This window comes from Ananas comosus, linkage group 15 (assembly GCF_001540865.1).
Source record: "Ananas comosus cultivar F153 linkage group 15, ASM154086v1, whole genome shotgun sequence".
Lineage (NCBI taxonomy): Eukaryota > Viridiplantae > Streptophyta > Magnoliopsida > Poales > Bromeliaceae > Ananas > Ananas comosus.
Window position 1 is genome coordinate 10287775 of NC_033635.1, and position 17104 is coordinate 10304878.

General features: G+C 32.3%; 1 protein-coding gene across 1 annotated transcript in view; it reads right to left on the reverse strand.

The window, feature by feature from the left end:
* Window positions 1-14186, reverse strand: part of LOC109721080 (receptor protein kinase TMK1) — a 28361-nt gene extending 14175 nt beyond the window's left edge. Inside the window, exon 1 of the mRNA XM_020248499.1 lies at window positions 14111-14186. Within this exon, the coding sequence (XP_020104088.1) occupies window positions 14111-14186 (76 nt within the window). The remainder of the gene's footprint in view (window positions 1-14110) is intronic.

Genomic DNA, 17104 nt, shown 5'->3' on the forward strand with positions numbered 1-17104 from the left:
TTAATATTTAGCCACATCATCAGATAATTAAAAAATATAATATTAATATATGGTTAAGAAAAATATAGGAATATTACAAATATTTTTCTAATCATAAAAGTATAACTATAGAATTATGTAATCCTTATGACATATAGTTTTAAATAAATACATTAATGGTGCAAAGTTCTATATGTGCATTTTGTAAACATAAATTGAAACATAATCTGGCTTACGTGCGATATGCACGTACACTCAGCTTGAGTATATCCATATACATAGTATATATAGAGTAGTATATTTATTAGTATATATAGGTATATGATATAGTCATATATATATTGATAATATATTATTATATCATAATTTATTCTATATTAGACGAAAAGATATAAAATTTTCTTATATAAATGTTTATTTTTTATTTCCTTTATGATTTTTAAAAATTTATATTTATCATTTTAAAATTTTACAAATATTTTTAGAAAGGTACGATATTAATGAAGAGTGCAAAATAATCAAATTGCTATTTTTCTATAAGAAAAAAATAATTTTTTATCATATATTTTTTCGGTATAAGTTATAAAAAATGGACGGAATAGTGATGGAACCTGACGAAGAAGGGCAAATTACAACAATTTGAAATATTGAAGGGGTAAAATATAAATTTTTGAAAGTTAAAAAAAAAAGTAAAATAATAGATATTTGTAAGGAGATTTTCTGTATTTTATTTTTTTCTTTAGCATTGGAATTTTCTTGGTAAATAAACAAAAAATTTATATACGTATTTACCAAACAAATATAAATACGTACTTTTATATATAGTATCGACTAGAGAGGTATATAGTTAGGGGTGGAACCTGGCTCGTGCCTAAATAAGGCTTACCGGGTCGGGTCTCGTGTGGGCCGGGCTTCGGGTACCAAATTTGTGATTTTGGGCTGGGGCCAGGTTTGGATACCGGTCGTTAACTCGTGCATTGCACACGAATATTTTAAAAATTTTAGTTTTTTTTAAAAATAAATTAATTTTAAGAAAAAATATTAAACATTAAAATAAGATTCAATAAAATTATACATTTGATGATTTTTTTTAAGGTTCTTTTTTTTTTTTCATTATTATTATGAATGATGATTACAACTTTTGATGTTATGAGACTTGGAGATTGAGAATTGACCTAGTTTTTGTTGTCATCAAACTTTAATTTTAAACTAATTTTCTTTTATATATATATTTTTATTTCAATTTGATACAATATAATTATATATGTGCCATTTGAAGTGGGCCTAAACAAAGTCCGATGGATATTAGGCCTTGGGCTCGGGTCGCGTAAACATTTTCTAAATTGTTCGGGTCAAAGCGGGGGATGTTTAGCCCGATAAGCTGGGTGGGTTTGGACAAAGGATGGCCCAACCCGAACCCCGTCCGATTCTAACCCTACGTCCGTGAGTCAATTCGTGCTCATCTTGAAATGAGCTCGAAATCAATCGCCCTTTTAATAAACGAGCCGAACACGAGGTAAGCTCGCTCACGTTCAGCTTGATATAACTCATATATATATATATATATATATATATATATATATAGAGAGAGAGAGAGAGAGAGAGAGAGAGAGAGAGAGTAGGGCTACTATACTCTTATTAGTATTGGGCCCTTCGTACTCATAAGTTGTTTTCGATGATAGAGCTGTCGAATCGATGATCCACTCCGTTAATATGATCTAGAGTATTTGAAACTTCTAAAAAATAAATTTCGTAATTTTTCGAAATCATAATAAAATTCATCAAGCGGGTATAAAATAAACGGTCAAAATCAAACGACGTCCTCGAAATGGATGATTGGATCCTTCAATTTAAGATCGGAGCTAGTGATCTTTATTTAGGTAGTGAATAGAATTTTCTATCAAAAATTCAACTGATTCTGATTCTTTTACACCGTTAAACTAGCAAGTATCCCATATCGACCGTTAAAAATTGTCAATTTTGTAACCTTTTGATCGTAAGGTAAATGATGTCGAAAAATTATGAAATTTGATTTCTAAAAGTTTTAAATGCTCGAGATAATGTTTAACGGTATGGATCGTCGATTCGGAAGCTCTATCATCGAAAACGACTTATGAGTACGAGAGCGATCGTACTCATAAGAGTATAGTAGCCGGACTATATATATATATATATATCGAATTTATCCGGTCATCACAGTTTGTAAATATATTTTTCTATTACCGAAATTTGGATAACCATGAGTTAAAAAAGTTAACTACAATTAGCTAAGGGGTGACTTTTTTACCCATTATATATATAATTTATATTTCAGTGTTGAGTCTCGTTATCTTTTTCACCCTCTTCTTTTCATTCGTGGCGACGGCAAGATCTACGCCAGCAGTGACATCGAAGGTGAGGCTATCGATCGCAGAAAAAATGAGGTATGACGAGGAGAGAGAGAGAGAGAAAGCATTTTAACTGGATCAGCTACCAATAATAAAAACTTATTAGGTTCAACCAGGGATATAAAATATTTAAGTCCAGTTATTATTACTATAGTTTATAGTCTTTTATTAGGGTGTGGCAGACTTCTTCCGTTTACACTCTAACATTCTCGTCAGCCTAATCACACGTAGCTCAAGATCATTAGGCGACACTTTCGGCTGGTAAATAGACTCTGACATCAAATATAATAATCTGATCTGCTAACAATAATAACTTGTTGGGCCCAAACCATCTGTCCAAAATATTTAAGCCCGATTATTATTACTGGAATCTATAGAGTCTCTTATTAGGACGTCACAGAAAGAAAGATAACTTTTTTACATGGATAAATTTATAAGGGCAAAATATATATTTTATGCATCTATAGATAAAAAACTAGCAGGGAATTAAACGGCAGTGACATATATGAATGAACCAGAATTTTTGGAGGAGTGTAATTTACAAACTAGAGAATTTTTTATGGAATAAATCTGATGATTTAAGCTAGTTTGATCATAATTTATCTATTATTTGATACTTTTATGAAAATCTGTACAAAATCAATTTAATTTTTTTAGACTCCCATGCAACACCAACTATATTCTTAGCCAATCAAATAACCCATTAGATCTAAGCCAAAAAAAGAAAAAAAGAAAAAAAGAAAAAAAAGCTTCATAATTCTTTACTAGAGCTATCGAAGATGACAAAATGGTTATTATGCATGGCGTAGGAAATGATTGCTTCTCCAATTATTGTAGATGCGCTGGGGCATATTTGGATCGCAAAGTACTTTAATAATAAGCATATGTTTGTTTGTCTATAAATAATTTTATTATCGATTAATATAACCTTGAGTTGAACTGAAGATCATATACGTAATAAAAAGTTAATAACTTTGGAACCGTAATTATTTTACATTATTATTATTTATGTTACTGGACATGTTCATATTAAAATATAAGAGGATAATAGGGTATATCCCTGTTTAATCAAAAAAATATATATATATAAGAGGATGAAAAAGTTACATCTAATTTTTTGGTTATATCTGGTCTCCCAAAATTTACTTTGGCACCTTTATTTAACTTCAGCACCATCCACGAAGAAGCTAACTACGGTATTTTGTAACCCGACTTGCTAGTAATTGTAACTCGTTGAGTCTAAACTACTGATTCAGAATACTTAAGTTCAGTCATTATTATTGGGCAGTATGATATCTTATATTCTTAATCAGGATTTCTATTCTATCTTATATTTTCAATAAAGGACTCTTTTTCTATCTAATGTGGAATTATTGGGGTGTTTGGAATGTTACAGACTTCTCCCGTTTAAACCCTAACATCCTTGTCAGGTCCAAACCCAGTCACACTTATATATTAGAATTATCGGGCGATATAAAATTTTAGAGGTGGTTTCTGCAGGTTCGCGAAATGACTCCCACCAAACTCATGGGGTAGCATTTTGTCTCGTATAGTACCTAGTTCTCATACTTCTGGCTGATAATCATTTTTGATATCAACTGTAACAACTCGACTAGCTAGCAATAATAACTTGTTGGGTTTAAACTACCGGCGCAAAATGTTCAAAATGATGTGTAGCATTTTACATTTCTAGGAAAAACTTCAAATACCCCCTTGTGGTTTCACTTTTTCTCACTTTAGTACACTGTGATTTAAAGTGTATCAAGTTAGTACCCTGTGATTTTGCACTTTTTCACTTTAGTACCCTGTGGTTTAAAGTGTATCAAGTTAGTACTCTGTGGTTTCGCACTTTCTCACTTTAGTACCCTGTGATTTTTAAAACCACATGGTATTAATTTGATACAAAAATAAAACCACAGGGTACTAACTTGATACAAAAATAAAATCACGGAGTACTAACTTGATACACTTTAAACCACAGGGTACTAAAATGAGAAAGTACGAAACCACATAGTACTAACTTGATACACTTTAAATCATAGGGTACTAAAATAAAAAAGTACAAAACCACAGGGGGGTTTTTTGAAATTTTCCTATATTTCTAATAAGAACTCTTTTTTCATCCTATATGAAACTATTAAGATGTTATGCTGCAAACCAAATAACGAAAATGTGCTTTACAGCTGCAAACGTCTCTATCCCTCCTTCATTTTCGATGAAACAAATATGCTCCAATCGCGTTGCGAAGAATATATCATCGAAAATGAAACAATCATGCTCCAATTGCGTTGCGAAGAATATATTATTGATCAATTATTAATAAATTTGTGTAGTAATATTTTTTTGGGAATGCTTCTTGTTTTGTGAATGAAAGCACTTAACTGAGCATCCATTTGGCTTTGGCACCTCATGATATTTATTTCTAACTTCTTGCTATAGCAAAAATTTTAGGATAAACGTCAAATACCACCACGTGGTTTTGTACTTTCTCACTTTAATATTTTGTGTTTTAAAGTGTATCAATTTAGTATTCTATAGTTTCATTTTTTTTTCTTTTTTGTTAGATTTTTTTTCGTTAAATAAGTGACAGAGTTAAAACTAAAAGATATTAAAGTGAATATTCGATAAACCTAGGCGAGGTATGTGAAGTTTTTTGTATATAATTTAACGAAATATTAACGGAGGAGGTGACAAAAAGAAAAGAAAAAAATTATAGGGTACTAAATTGATACACTTTAAATCACATGGTACTAAATGAGAAAGTGCGAAACTATAAGGGTGATATTTGAAGTTTATCAAAAATTTTATAGCAGCGATTTGCTAAACGTAATGGGTGTAAATTTTAACTGTTATTGAAAAAGATTGATTTTGTAGGAAACATGTGCAGAAATATATATTAACATCCACACTCACAAATTTAAATTCGTTAAGTATTAAATATTAAATATAAAGATTGAACCTACGACCTTACAGAACGAAGAGTTCAAAATTAATTTTGATACAATATTATCCAAAAAATCAATCTTATAGAAAATGGATCCAAAAATATAAATTAACATTTACATAAGAGAATAAAAAAAATAGATATTTTAAATTTTTAAAATATATTTTAGCCCTTTTTTACTTTTTTTTCCCCTTTCCTTTGCTTCCAAAAGCAGGATAAGTGACACCACCCTTTTCTTTCCTTCCAAAAGCAGGATATGTGAGACCAAATTTTTTTTAAATGGAAAGAGGCAATTACTTATATATTCCTGAAAAGTTTTCGACTTTCTAATTTATTCTTTTTAAAAAGTTAATATTAAAAATATTTTTTTTACGTTTCAAGTTATTTTGAATATATCCCCAGAGTTAAATTTTGTTAGTCAACCGTTAGCAATAGCCGTTATCTCTGTAAAATTACTATTTTGCCCTTTCAAATATGCTCTTCTACCATCATCAATTTTTTTTATTTGTGCTTTCGGTCTTTTCAAATATACCCTTCTATCATTTACCAGTAAGCTAAGGACAAAAAAGGTATTTTTTAATTTTTTCAACTCCGATAAACATTTAACTTACGTTTAACCCAAGATAACTTAAGGGGTGATAACTGTGGGAGTATTTTTGAACAACGAAAAACCATATGAGAGGTGTATATTGAAAAAAAAAAGAAAAAGGAAAGAAGTAAGGGTAAATTAAATATTTTCGAAGTTTTTAGGGGTATATAGACAATTATTCCAGATGGAAAAGTGGGACCAAATGAAATCTCTTTTTGGCTAAATAAGAATTAGGGAGCCCCTCTATTCTACAACAAGGGAGGTAGCATTTTGTTTTATTTGGGTGATATTAATTATTAGTGTAAATGTGGATTGTGCTAATGCAATTATAATTGCACTTACATATGATTTGATCATGGAGAGTTAGATAGATTCTATTCTAATTCTTTCACTACATGACCCCTAGTCATTCTAAACATCATCTAATACATCTCTAATCACTCATATTGAAATTAATCGTTTTACAATCGACTATTTATCGCAAAGTGAATAGAAAATAAAAACCTCGTGTTCTATTTTGTCGCTTATTTAAGCTAACTTGTTGGGCAACCTGTAGTGCGTTTTAATTGTTAAAATTTATTTATCGTGGGCTTGCATAATATGGCGTGCGTAACTCATAATAATTTTATGTTTAATATTTTTTTGTTACTGTAATAGAGTGCAGTAGAGCGGTGTAATGATCCGACTCGCTGGCAATAAGAAATCGTTTGACCCAAACCATCGGCCTAAAATGTTTAAGCTCAGTTATTATTCCTAGTCTAATCAAAACTATATACCCCCACATCTAACCATAGCTATCCGATGTGAGATTATTGGGGTGTCACATACTCCCCCCATTTAGGCCCTGACGTCCTCGTCAGTTCTAAACACACACAGTCCAAAATCACCATACGATGTGAGATTTGCCTCGCTAGCCTTGTTATTCCGACCCTGACTTAGTCTGTCATTTGTCGATCCTGGCTTAGTCTGTCATTTTGACCCTGACTCAGCAAAGACTCACCTCACACCTTCGGCTGGTGAACTGGCTCTAATACCAAATATAACAACCCAACCCACTAGCAATAATAACTCGTTGGCCTACACCACCAGTCAAAAATGCTTAAACCCAGTTATTATTACTGGAGTGGAATCCTCTTGTAAATCTAATGACAATTCCATTCCGATCCGATGTGGAACTATTGGAGTGTCACAAGCGGATTACAAAAATTAGGCTAAACAGATTCTGAGTTGAAAGTCTTACCTTTTCCGTTCTACAAAAATGTTTACTCTAAAATTTCATTTTGAGCTAAATATCAAATCAAACAATGTAACTAAGCCATTGATCAATCAAATTCCAATTAGGAAGTTTAATTATAGTTAAAATTAACCAAAAAGATTTATAGCTTTTACCTTCTTTTTCCCCCTCTTAACTTTATTAGCTTATATTATTTGCATAACAAATAAAAGGGCAAATAAAAGTACAATTTCCTAACAAGTGGATCAAGTACTGAACACAGCTCCTGTGTTTGGCTCAAATTTAACATGTCATGTGACATGTTGACACCTAACAAGGAATGTACACATAATTCATTTGATGGTCCTCAAATTGACATGAACAGCTACCTAAAATAGTATCCAAAAGTTGTACACATATCTGTCTTTTTAAAAAAAAAATAAATAAATTTTTATTTTGAGGGAGAGAGAGAGAGAGAAAGGTGGTCAGCTATGTACCTTCTTCGTTCATTAAAATCAACTGAAAATATAAAATACTTAGACTTCGAACTTAGAATCTCGAGTACCAACAGTTGAGCTTTAAGCCAACTTTAGGTCTGATAGACGGATGGATTGGACAACCTGTGGGTGGGTCATTGTAACCGTGGGTTATGCGGGTGCGAGTAGAATTTATCCACAAATTTTTGGGTTGCCATCACTCTCAGTCTTACCCACTTGCATTTAGGTCTGATATACGAATGGGTTGGGCAATCCATAGACAGGTCATTCTACCTGTGGATTATGCAGGTGCGAGTAGAATTTATCCACAAATTTTTGGGTTGCCATCATTCTTAGTCTTACCCACTTGCAGGTGGGAGTAGGTATACGAGTTATCCACAAGGTATCCTTTTTTTTTTTCGCTTCATTTATTTTATTTACAAATAAATTTAGTTGGAAATGTGAATCAATTAGGATTCGAACTTGGGCCCTCGAGTACCAACTACGAAGCCCTTTGCCACTTGCCACATGCTCTAGAGATAGGTATCTTTTTTTCTTTTTTTCTTTTTTTCTATTCTTATATTTTTCAAACACAAATAACATATATATTATTTTTAAATAATCTAAAAATAACTTATTATTTAAACATCACAACAAATAACGGGTAATAAAGAAAAAAAAATGACAGTAACAGAAGTTACTATTAGGGTTTTAAGGACGGATAAAATAAAAAAAAATATTTATTTTTAATTTTTTAATTTTTATATATGCCGGTATATATGGATACCTATGGTTGCTCAAAATATTCATAATTTAACTAGTATCTATTTATTTTACCTATAATTTTTAGGATGAAAAAAAATTACTCTTCATATCCGTAAATTTGTGGATAACCCAGGAGTATCCGTAGGTACGGACTGAGATTCCAGGTCTAGTGCAAAATACATATCATTGTCACCCATGGTTAGTTAGGGTTTGCAATGGAGCCGTTTGAATTATAACTCGGCAACTCAATCTAAAACCAAACCAACTTGTCAAATCGGATCCTAGAAGTCGAATCCAATAGCTTATGGAGTTTGATTTCATATAAGTTTTATGAGTTTAAGTGGGATTTGTATTTGCAAACTTAGGCTTCGTTTAGGATTGCGGAGAGATTGCATTACATGCGGTGAGAAAGTACGATGGAAACATACCATGTTTGTTTCCGTGTGTAATATTGAGTTTCGTGTATCACGATGAGTCGGTTATTATGTATTTTCTGCAGTCCCATCGGAGAACGTAGAAGCATATTCTTATATACTTTTACCCCAACTCTATTTTATCTAATAGTGTCAGATAGGTCTCAATACCAAACTAAGTCTTAAAATATCTTATGAAAGTCAATTTCAACTCCTTAATGGCTTTGACCTGAAACCAATATCTTATGAAAGTCAATTTCAACTCCTTAATGGCTTTGACCTGAAACCAACTAGTTATTGTCGAATCGTTGGCATGAACTATTTTTTTTTTGAGAGATAGGTAGCACGTTACCCGCTTCGTTTATTTCATTTAGAAATAAACTTAACTAGAATTGTGAATTAATTAGGATTCGAACTTGGGTCTCGGGTACCAACCACCAAACCCTTTGCCACTTGCTCTAAGGACGGTCGGTCGTTGGCATGAACCATTAAACCTAAAAACTTGAGCTATTAAAAATACACAATTAATTCACTTAAATCATACAAACACAGCACTCACTAGTTTCTATTGTGGCTTGGCCCAACCAATCTCATATATGCCACTTCGAATATGACTCAATCCAACCCGATTTCATGTCATTTCGAACGTAGCTCGGCCTAACCCAATCTCCCACCACAGGCCAGAATGCGACCCATTTAAGCCAACAGCTATGACTTGTCTTTTCAAGCTAGGGTTCCAACCCTACTCTCTTTGCAAGGGGCAAAAAAAAAAGCTTTAATTTCTTTTCCTTGTGGTTTAATGCATTTTTACTATGTAATCCTATGGTTTAAAAATTGCGCTTAATTATTTTATATTTTTATATTTAGGTAAAAACATACAAAACATATCATACTTAAGAGAAAATATTTTACCATTATAATATTTTATGGTAAAACAAAAATAAAATCACACCGTTATTAAGTATAAATTTTTGAATTATAAAATAACAAAGTAAAAATATGCTAAATCAGAAGACCGCAAATTAAAGTTTACCCAAAAGAAGAAGAAGAAATGACTTGATTTAAGACGTGACTGCAATGAGATTTTATGTATTAGGAAGTCAAAATTGTTGGCTTACATGTTTGAAGTGGCGTGAGGCTGGGTGGGCTGAGTCATGTTCGAAATGGCGCGAGGCTGGTTGGGCTGAGTCACAGTAGAGACCCATGAGCGTTGTATTTATACGCTTTAAGTAAATTGATTGCGTGTTTCTAATAGCTCGAGCTTTTAGGATTAATGGTTAGCGCCAACGATCCGACAAAAATTACTTAATTTAAGACATGTGAATGGAATAGGATTTTATGCACTAAAGTCAAAATGACTTGATTTAAGAGTTAAGACCAATATCATACTTAGAGAAAATCCTCTTAATTTTATAGTGATTTTAAGAGGAATGATAAAAAGCAAGTCAACTACAAAATGAAATATCAGGTTAGTGAATTCACATAAAGGTAGGGCTGGCAAATGAGCGAGCGGGCTCGCGTTCGACTCGCGTTCGACTCGATATTTGGCTCGCTCGAGCTCGACTCTATATATATATATATATATATATAAGCTCGAAAAGCTCGGATTAAGCTTGCTCGGCTCATTATGAGTTCGAGCCGAACTTTACTTAAAACTCGGAAAGAAAAACAAGTTCGATCCGAGTAAATTAAAGNGCTCCTTGCCCTCCACCGCAGGAGGAAGAAGGTTGGTGACGCGTACAATGGCTAGGGGTGTCAAAGAACCGAACATGAACTCAATTCTAGGAATATTATTTAATCCTAGGAGGGACCGCAATCATCCCAACCATATAATTCTTTAATCAAATGGTCAAAAATTCGAAAACATCAAATCCTCTATATTTTCGATAGCATGATAGTTCTACACTATATATATATATATATATATATATATAAATATAATATATTTTAATTATATATAGGCTGAGTGAATAATCTAAGTTTAGTTAAAATTGGGCCAATGTTGTTGGCCCATAAAAACAAACCCAATAGACAAATAAAAAAGCAAAATTTCACTAAATTTATATATTTTTCCTTTCTTTCTTTCTTTCACATAACTCTAAATTTTCAATATATTTCTCTCTTTCTCTTTTTCTGTCTCTCACCCTAAGCAGCCAAGCCGGAAGCTCTCCAAGTTACCAAGTAACAGTATATGCCTGCCGTTATCTACCTTGCTATTAATTGTATGCTTGAGAAAATATACAGAATATTTTTAAAGTAAAAAATTATTATTCATATAAAATTTTAATTTTTGTTATATATGATTGGATAGTTTAATCCAATATTTATCTATATAATTTATTTATTTTTGACTGTATAAATGAAAATGAATAATATGAAGATTGAAGGCAGAAGAAAAGACATGTGAGGCTGAAAAGATTAGATATTCAACTCAAAAATTATTTTTTTTCATATTATAAAACTGTATTTTATATAATTATTTTGTACTTTGAACTATTAGATATATTTTTGTATCAAATTATAGATAATGTTCTATACAAATTAAACTATTGATCGTATGATGTTGAGAATTTCAAGCGGCTCGTTTAGGGCTCGAGCTCGCTCGACTCGAAATTAGGCTCGCTCGAGCTCGGCTCGAATTAATTTCAATCCAAGCTTGAGCTTAAATTTAAGCTCGAAATTAATTTCAAGCCGAATTTGAGCCGAGGTAAGCTCGCTCGAGCTCGGCTCGTTTCCACCCCTACATAAAGGGTGCGCTATTAATTTCAAGTGAAAAAAATTATAAACAAAAAATATTATTAATTAAATAAAGCTGCGCTCGTTCAGTTATTGTTATCATTCCTATATAGAATTATATATATGTTATTTAAAAATCCCAAAGGTTTTTAGATTTGAACCTACTTAGAACAATCCAATTTGAAACTAATTTAATCGGATTTCGCTCACGCGTTAAATTTTAATATGACCCAAATTTGAATTAATTTGAACATAAATGACCTGAGCCCTGGTATGATCCAAACTGAAACAAGTTTGAGAATCGAACTCAAAACCAAATTAACAAGATGAATTTGGAGCAAGCCAAACCCTAGATAACCTAAAATCCAAAAATTAACCAAGTACAATGTAAGTTGAATTATTCGAACCCAAAATGACCCGATTCGGACCCGACCCAAACCGCCTTATCGCACTATAAAAGTACTTCAAAACAACCTCCAACATAAAGAGGTGGAGTTACCACTTGATGATTTGTGTAGAACTCCCCAAGCTCCACTTTGCCTTTTGAAATATAAAATCAAATTAATTAGGCTAAATTACCAAAAAAAAAAAAAAAAAAAAAAAAAAAAAAATAATNCTAGACGAAGAGACTTTCTTGTCGTCCTCCTCCGCCACCGCAGCCAACGAGATAGAGTTTCGGCGGTTGCTAAATGTTTAAATAAGTGTTGGTAAATTAGTAGCACTCTTTTAGGTAATAGTGACACTCTTTAACCGTCACTATATACCTAGCGACCCCACATATAGCAACACTTTTTAAAAGTGTCGGTAATTTTAGCTAGCAGCACTTTTTTGACATGTACCTACATTTAAAAGTGTCGCTATAGACCGTTTTTGTTGTAGTGCGGGTCCAAAATTTTAGAATAATTGTTGAATTTAGCTATAAAGCTTAGTAGAAATATATATAAGTTGGCAAATGAACTTAGTTATGATTAGTACAATAAAATGGTATAAATTGAATAAAATTGTTTAGTTAACTCGCAATATTGATAGTATTAGCAAAATAGAAAATCTCTTTTATCTAATATTATATATATCTATTTTTTGAGTTGTGAATTAGATTGCTAAGATGTGCATGGAACAGTGTGATATATCAACTCCTTTCAGTGAAACCTAATTTGTTGATTATCCCAAATTTTCGAACCTATTCCAAACAGTGACAAAGTTCATGGGGTAAATTAATGAGGCATGACATAAGGGGACTTTTGTAATTAAACCTATTAAATATAATAAGGAATCTTCTAATCCACTTATGAAAAAGTGAATTTTGAAAATCTTTAATACATATATATCATGCTTGTACTAGAATTAATGTGGTCCAAATTATAGGGTTCTAATTGGGACATACTCCCTATACTTTAGCCCCTAACTAATGTCTATATAAGCAAGTGGATATTATAAAATGGGGAAAAATAATGTTGGACTCAATTAAGTATATTTTGGTGTGGTCCTAATATTTTTGTGATTCAAAATAGAGCATAAACTAATCAACCTATGAGGATAGAATAGAATTGTAATTCACTTATAACAAGAATAATAACTATCACTTTCTCATAAACTAGATTATCATGTTGAAAAGGAGTGACAATAAAAAATTATGAGGGAGACATAATCCAAACCCCAAAAAATACCACCACTAGCTAGTTCAATTTTTCTTAACCATTTTAGCTCAAAGTTCATGCACCTACAACTTTAAGTAGTTCACATTCTCTGCATCATATTCATACATGGTCAATTCAAATGTAGCTAATCAATAATTTTGGGACATGAACTACCTGTCATGTTCAACTAATCCACCAATGTCCACAAAACAAATTTAATGGAACTTAATCATGTGGGTTGGAAAATTTTTAACTCATTGTTACTGAAACTAGCTACTAAATTGTTTCTTATATATATATATATATAGAGAGAGAGAGAGAGAGAGAGAGAGTTGAGAGCTCTTGTGGTTTTAAAAGTACATGAACATTTGTGCTTACGAGTTTTTAGCTGGTGGATCGCCTTAAGATCTATGCAATACTATTAACAGTGTGTTCCATTAAGTCTTCTTTACTCATGCTGTATGAATCTTGAGACGATCCGACGGTTAAAAAATTATAAGCACGTTAAACTCCTATGCTTTTAAAAGCACAAGAGCTCAACTCTTTCTCTCTCTCTCTTTCTCTTTATGAGTTGGACTGGGCTACTATTAGTAGCAAAATACCATTGTTGCTACCAGTTTTTTAGCCTTTGGATCAACTCTTTTCATTATTTCTAACCATTGGATTAAATACTATAATCCAGTGGGGACCACTCAACCCTAGGGGAGCACTCAATCCTAACCGACTAATATCATCCTGACCCTACAATTTTTCATCCAAGGGTTAAAAACTTGATAGCAAAAAGAGCGTTTTACTATTAATAGTATTCCAGCCTAATTCTATATATATATAGAACTAGGCTACTATACTATCGGTAGTACGGAGCGCTCCGTNTTTGCGCTTATTCGAACAGCTGTTCTCCAAACAACATTCTCATAGAGGCTCCACACGGGCCAAAAAGGCCCTACACCGTAGAGTTCATTATTGTTTACGCGCTAGTTGATACTCCCGATAACACGATGGATATTCCTCTCCCTCGTCATAGTTTCTCCATTTCTCCGCTTCCATCGAGACCCTTGATAGCTTACAATCTTTGCTTTGCCTTTTCTTGGCTAATGAGAGTATTATCATATGAAACTAAAACCAGAGTGTATATTATCGTTTTTTTTTTATCTTGTTCCTGTTCTTCTTCTCAGGTGTTGGAAGGGCAAAAAATCCGTGTTAATAAAGCATAGAGAGAATGTTAGATGAACACTTCGAAAAGATCGGACCCATCGGAGCCTCCTAAAAGCTGAGCAAGTGATTGAGCAATGCAAAGGTGATATGTTTCCATGGTAGAAGAGCTTTTTTTCTTTTTTTTTTTTGTGTTTAGTGAATCCTTTCCGGTGGATGTTTGTTGTAGAACCTCACAAAATTTTGAATGCAAATACCTTCACCTGTTATTTTGCTCAACAAAGTGGGCTACATATATATATATATATATAGAGAGAGAGAGAGAGAGAGAGAGAGAGAGAGAGAGAGAGAGAGAGAGAGAATCCGGCTACTATATTCATAAGAGTATGATCGCCTTCGTACTCATAAATCGTTTTCGATAATAAAGCTTCCGAATTGATGATTCATACCGTTAAACGTTTTTTAGAACATTTAAGACTTCTAGAAACCAAATTTTATAATTTTTTGACATCATTTACCTTACGATCAGAAGATCTGAAAATTGATAATTTTTAACGGCCGATATGGGATACTTGCTAGTTTAACAGTATAAAAGAATTGGAATCGGTTGAAGTTTTGATAAAAAAAATTTATTCACTATCTAGATAAAAATCAATAACTCCGATCTTAAATTAAAGGATTCAATCATTCATTTTTAGGACGTCGTTCGATTTTGACCGTTCAGTACTTCATGGACTTTATTATGATTTCAAAAAATTACAAAATTTACTTTTAAGAAGTTTTAAATATGCTAAATCATATTTAACGAAATAAACCGTCGATTCGGAAGCTCCATTATCGAAAACAACTTATTAGCACGAAGGGCTCTATATTCATAAGAGTATAGTAGCCCTACTCTATATATATGAGCCGGTATACTATTAATAGTATATGAATATATATATAGTAATTATTATCAATTTTCTACTCTTAGATATTACTTCGACCAAATCTCACTAAATTCTAGGTACCTAGTGGGGTCTCTCTCTCTCTTTCTCTCTCTATATACAGAGAGAGAGAGAGAGAGTTGAGCTGTAATGCTATCAATACGAAACGAGCTCCGTTGCCGCTAATTTGTTTTCGATGTTGGACCCTTCAAATCAATGATCGGCACTGTTGAACATGATCCATATCACTTAAAATATCTAAACTCTCTCTGTTGTTCTCTTGTCCATCAAGTGAATGCAAAAAATAAACAGTTGAAAATAAATATTCTTTAAAAAATGATAATAAGAATCTTATAATCAAGATTAAGAGTATAGCTTTTGTTTTAAATAGTGTTAAAAATTTTCTAACTAAAATTAAATGGAATTGGATATCTTTACGCCATTAAACGAAAAAACGCCATATATATTGACTATTAAAATTATAAATTTTGAAACTCTTTGATCATTTGATCAATGATATCGAAAAGATTTAAAATTTAGTTTCTAGATGATATAGATCATGTTCAATAGAACAGATTATCAATTTAGAAGCTGCATTATCGAAAACAAATGAATGACAATGGAATCCGTTTGCTACTGATAGCATTCTAGCTCATCTCTCTCTCTCTCTATGTATGCACACATGACAAGGTTATGTATAGTTGATCAAGAGTAAATCCACCTTCTTAGTTAGCTATTTCTCTACATGAATTTGTCAAAAATCAGGCCAATGTAGAGAAATTGATTTTTTTTTTTTTTTGGAATGGTTTATTCAGGACTCAGGAGGTTTCTAAAACAATTTCATTAAGAAAAGAGTGAGTCCAAGAAGCATTGGTTGCATCATGCAAGTATTGCTATTGAAATTACATAATTTTATATTAGAGAGATTTATTTATGTAGGATATGGACATATATGTACAAATTAAACCTTACATCTACCCATGTTGCATACATCTTTGTACAATTATGTCCATATAATTGTCCACTGTACAAACTTTTATAAAACTGATCATGCCCTCTATTATTGTATTTAATTAACTCCTGCTTGTTGTACCACTGCAACAGATCTAACTAATGTTCCTATCTAAAGTTTCAAAACAAACCAAAAAAAAAAAAAAAAAAAAAAAAAAAAAAAAAAAAAAAAAAGGAAATGTAATGTACAGTGAAGTCACTGCAAATGAGCATTGCGAGGGACCGATCTACCCGACAGGGACAAGTCTCCCGAGGACCGATCTAAACACAAGGCAAAGGATGCAGGATACAGGATTCACCAAAAAAGCCCATATCACGCACGGGGACCGCTCTCTCCTTCACGCACCGCTCCCCGAGAGCTAAAAATCTGGGACGTAGCCAGATTTTCAAATCCGCCACGTCAGCCAAGAACCGGTTTGCTCCATAGTTATGAACTCCTAAATGCACTAACACTCCGTTTGGCTCGGGTATAAAGGGGGGGATAAGGGGGATATCCCCCCCTTTATACCCAAACAAAAAAAAAAAATGATGGGAACAAGTGTTCCCACCAATAACGGGGAGTGGTACCAACCACAACGGGGTTGCCCGTTATGGGTGGGAACACTTGTTCCCACCCGGGGTTGGAACAAGCTTGTTCCCAAGCTTGTTCCAACCCACTTGAGTAGAGAGAGAGAGAGAGAGAGAGAGAGAGAGAGATTTTTAAAATTTATAATTTTATAATTATAATTAATAAATTACAATTTTAAATTTTAAATTTGATATTTTAAAATTTTAAATTTTAAATTTGATATTTTTAAGTTTTCAAATTTTAAATTTTATTAAAGTTTTAATTTTAAATTTGATATTTTAAATTTTAAATTTTAAATTTGATATTTT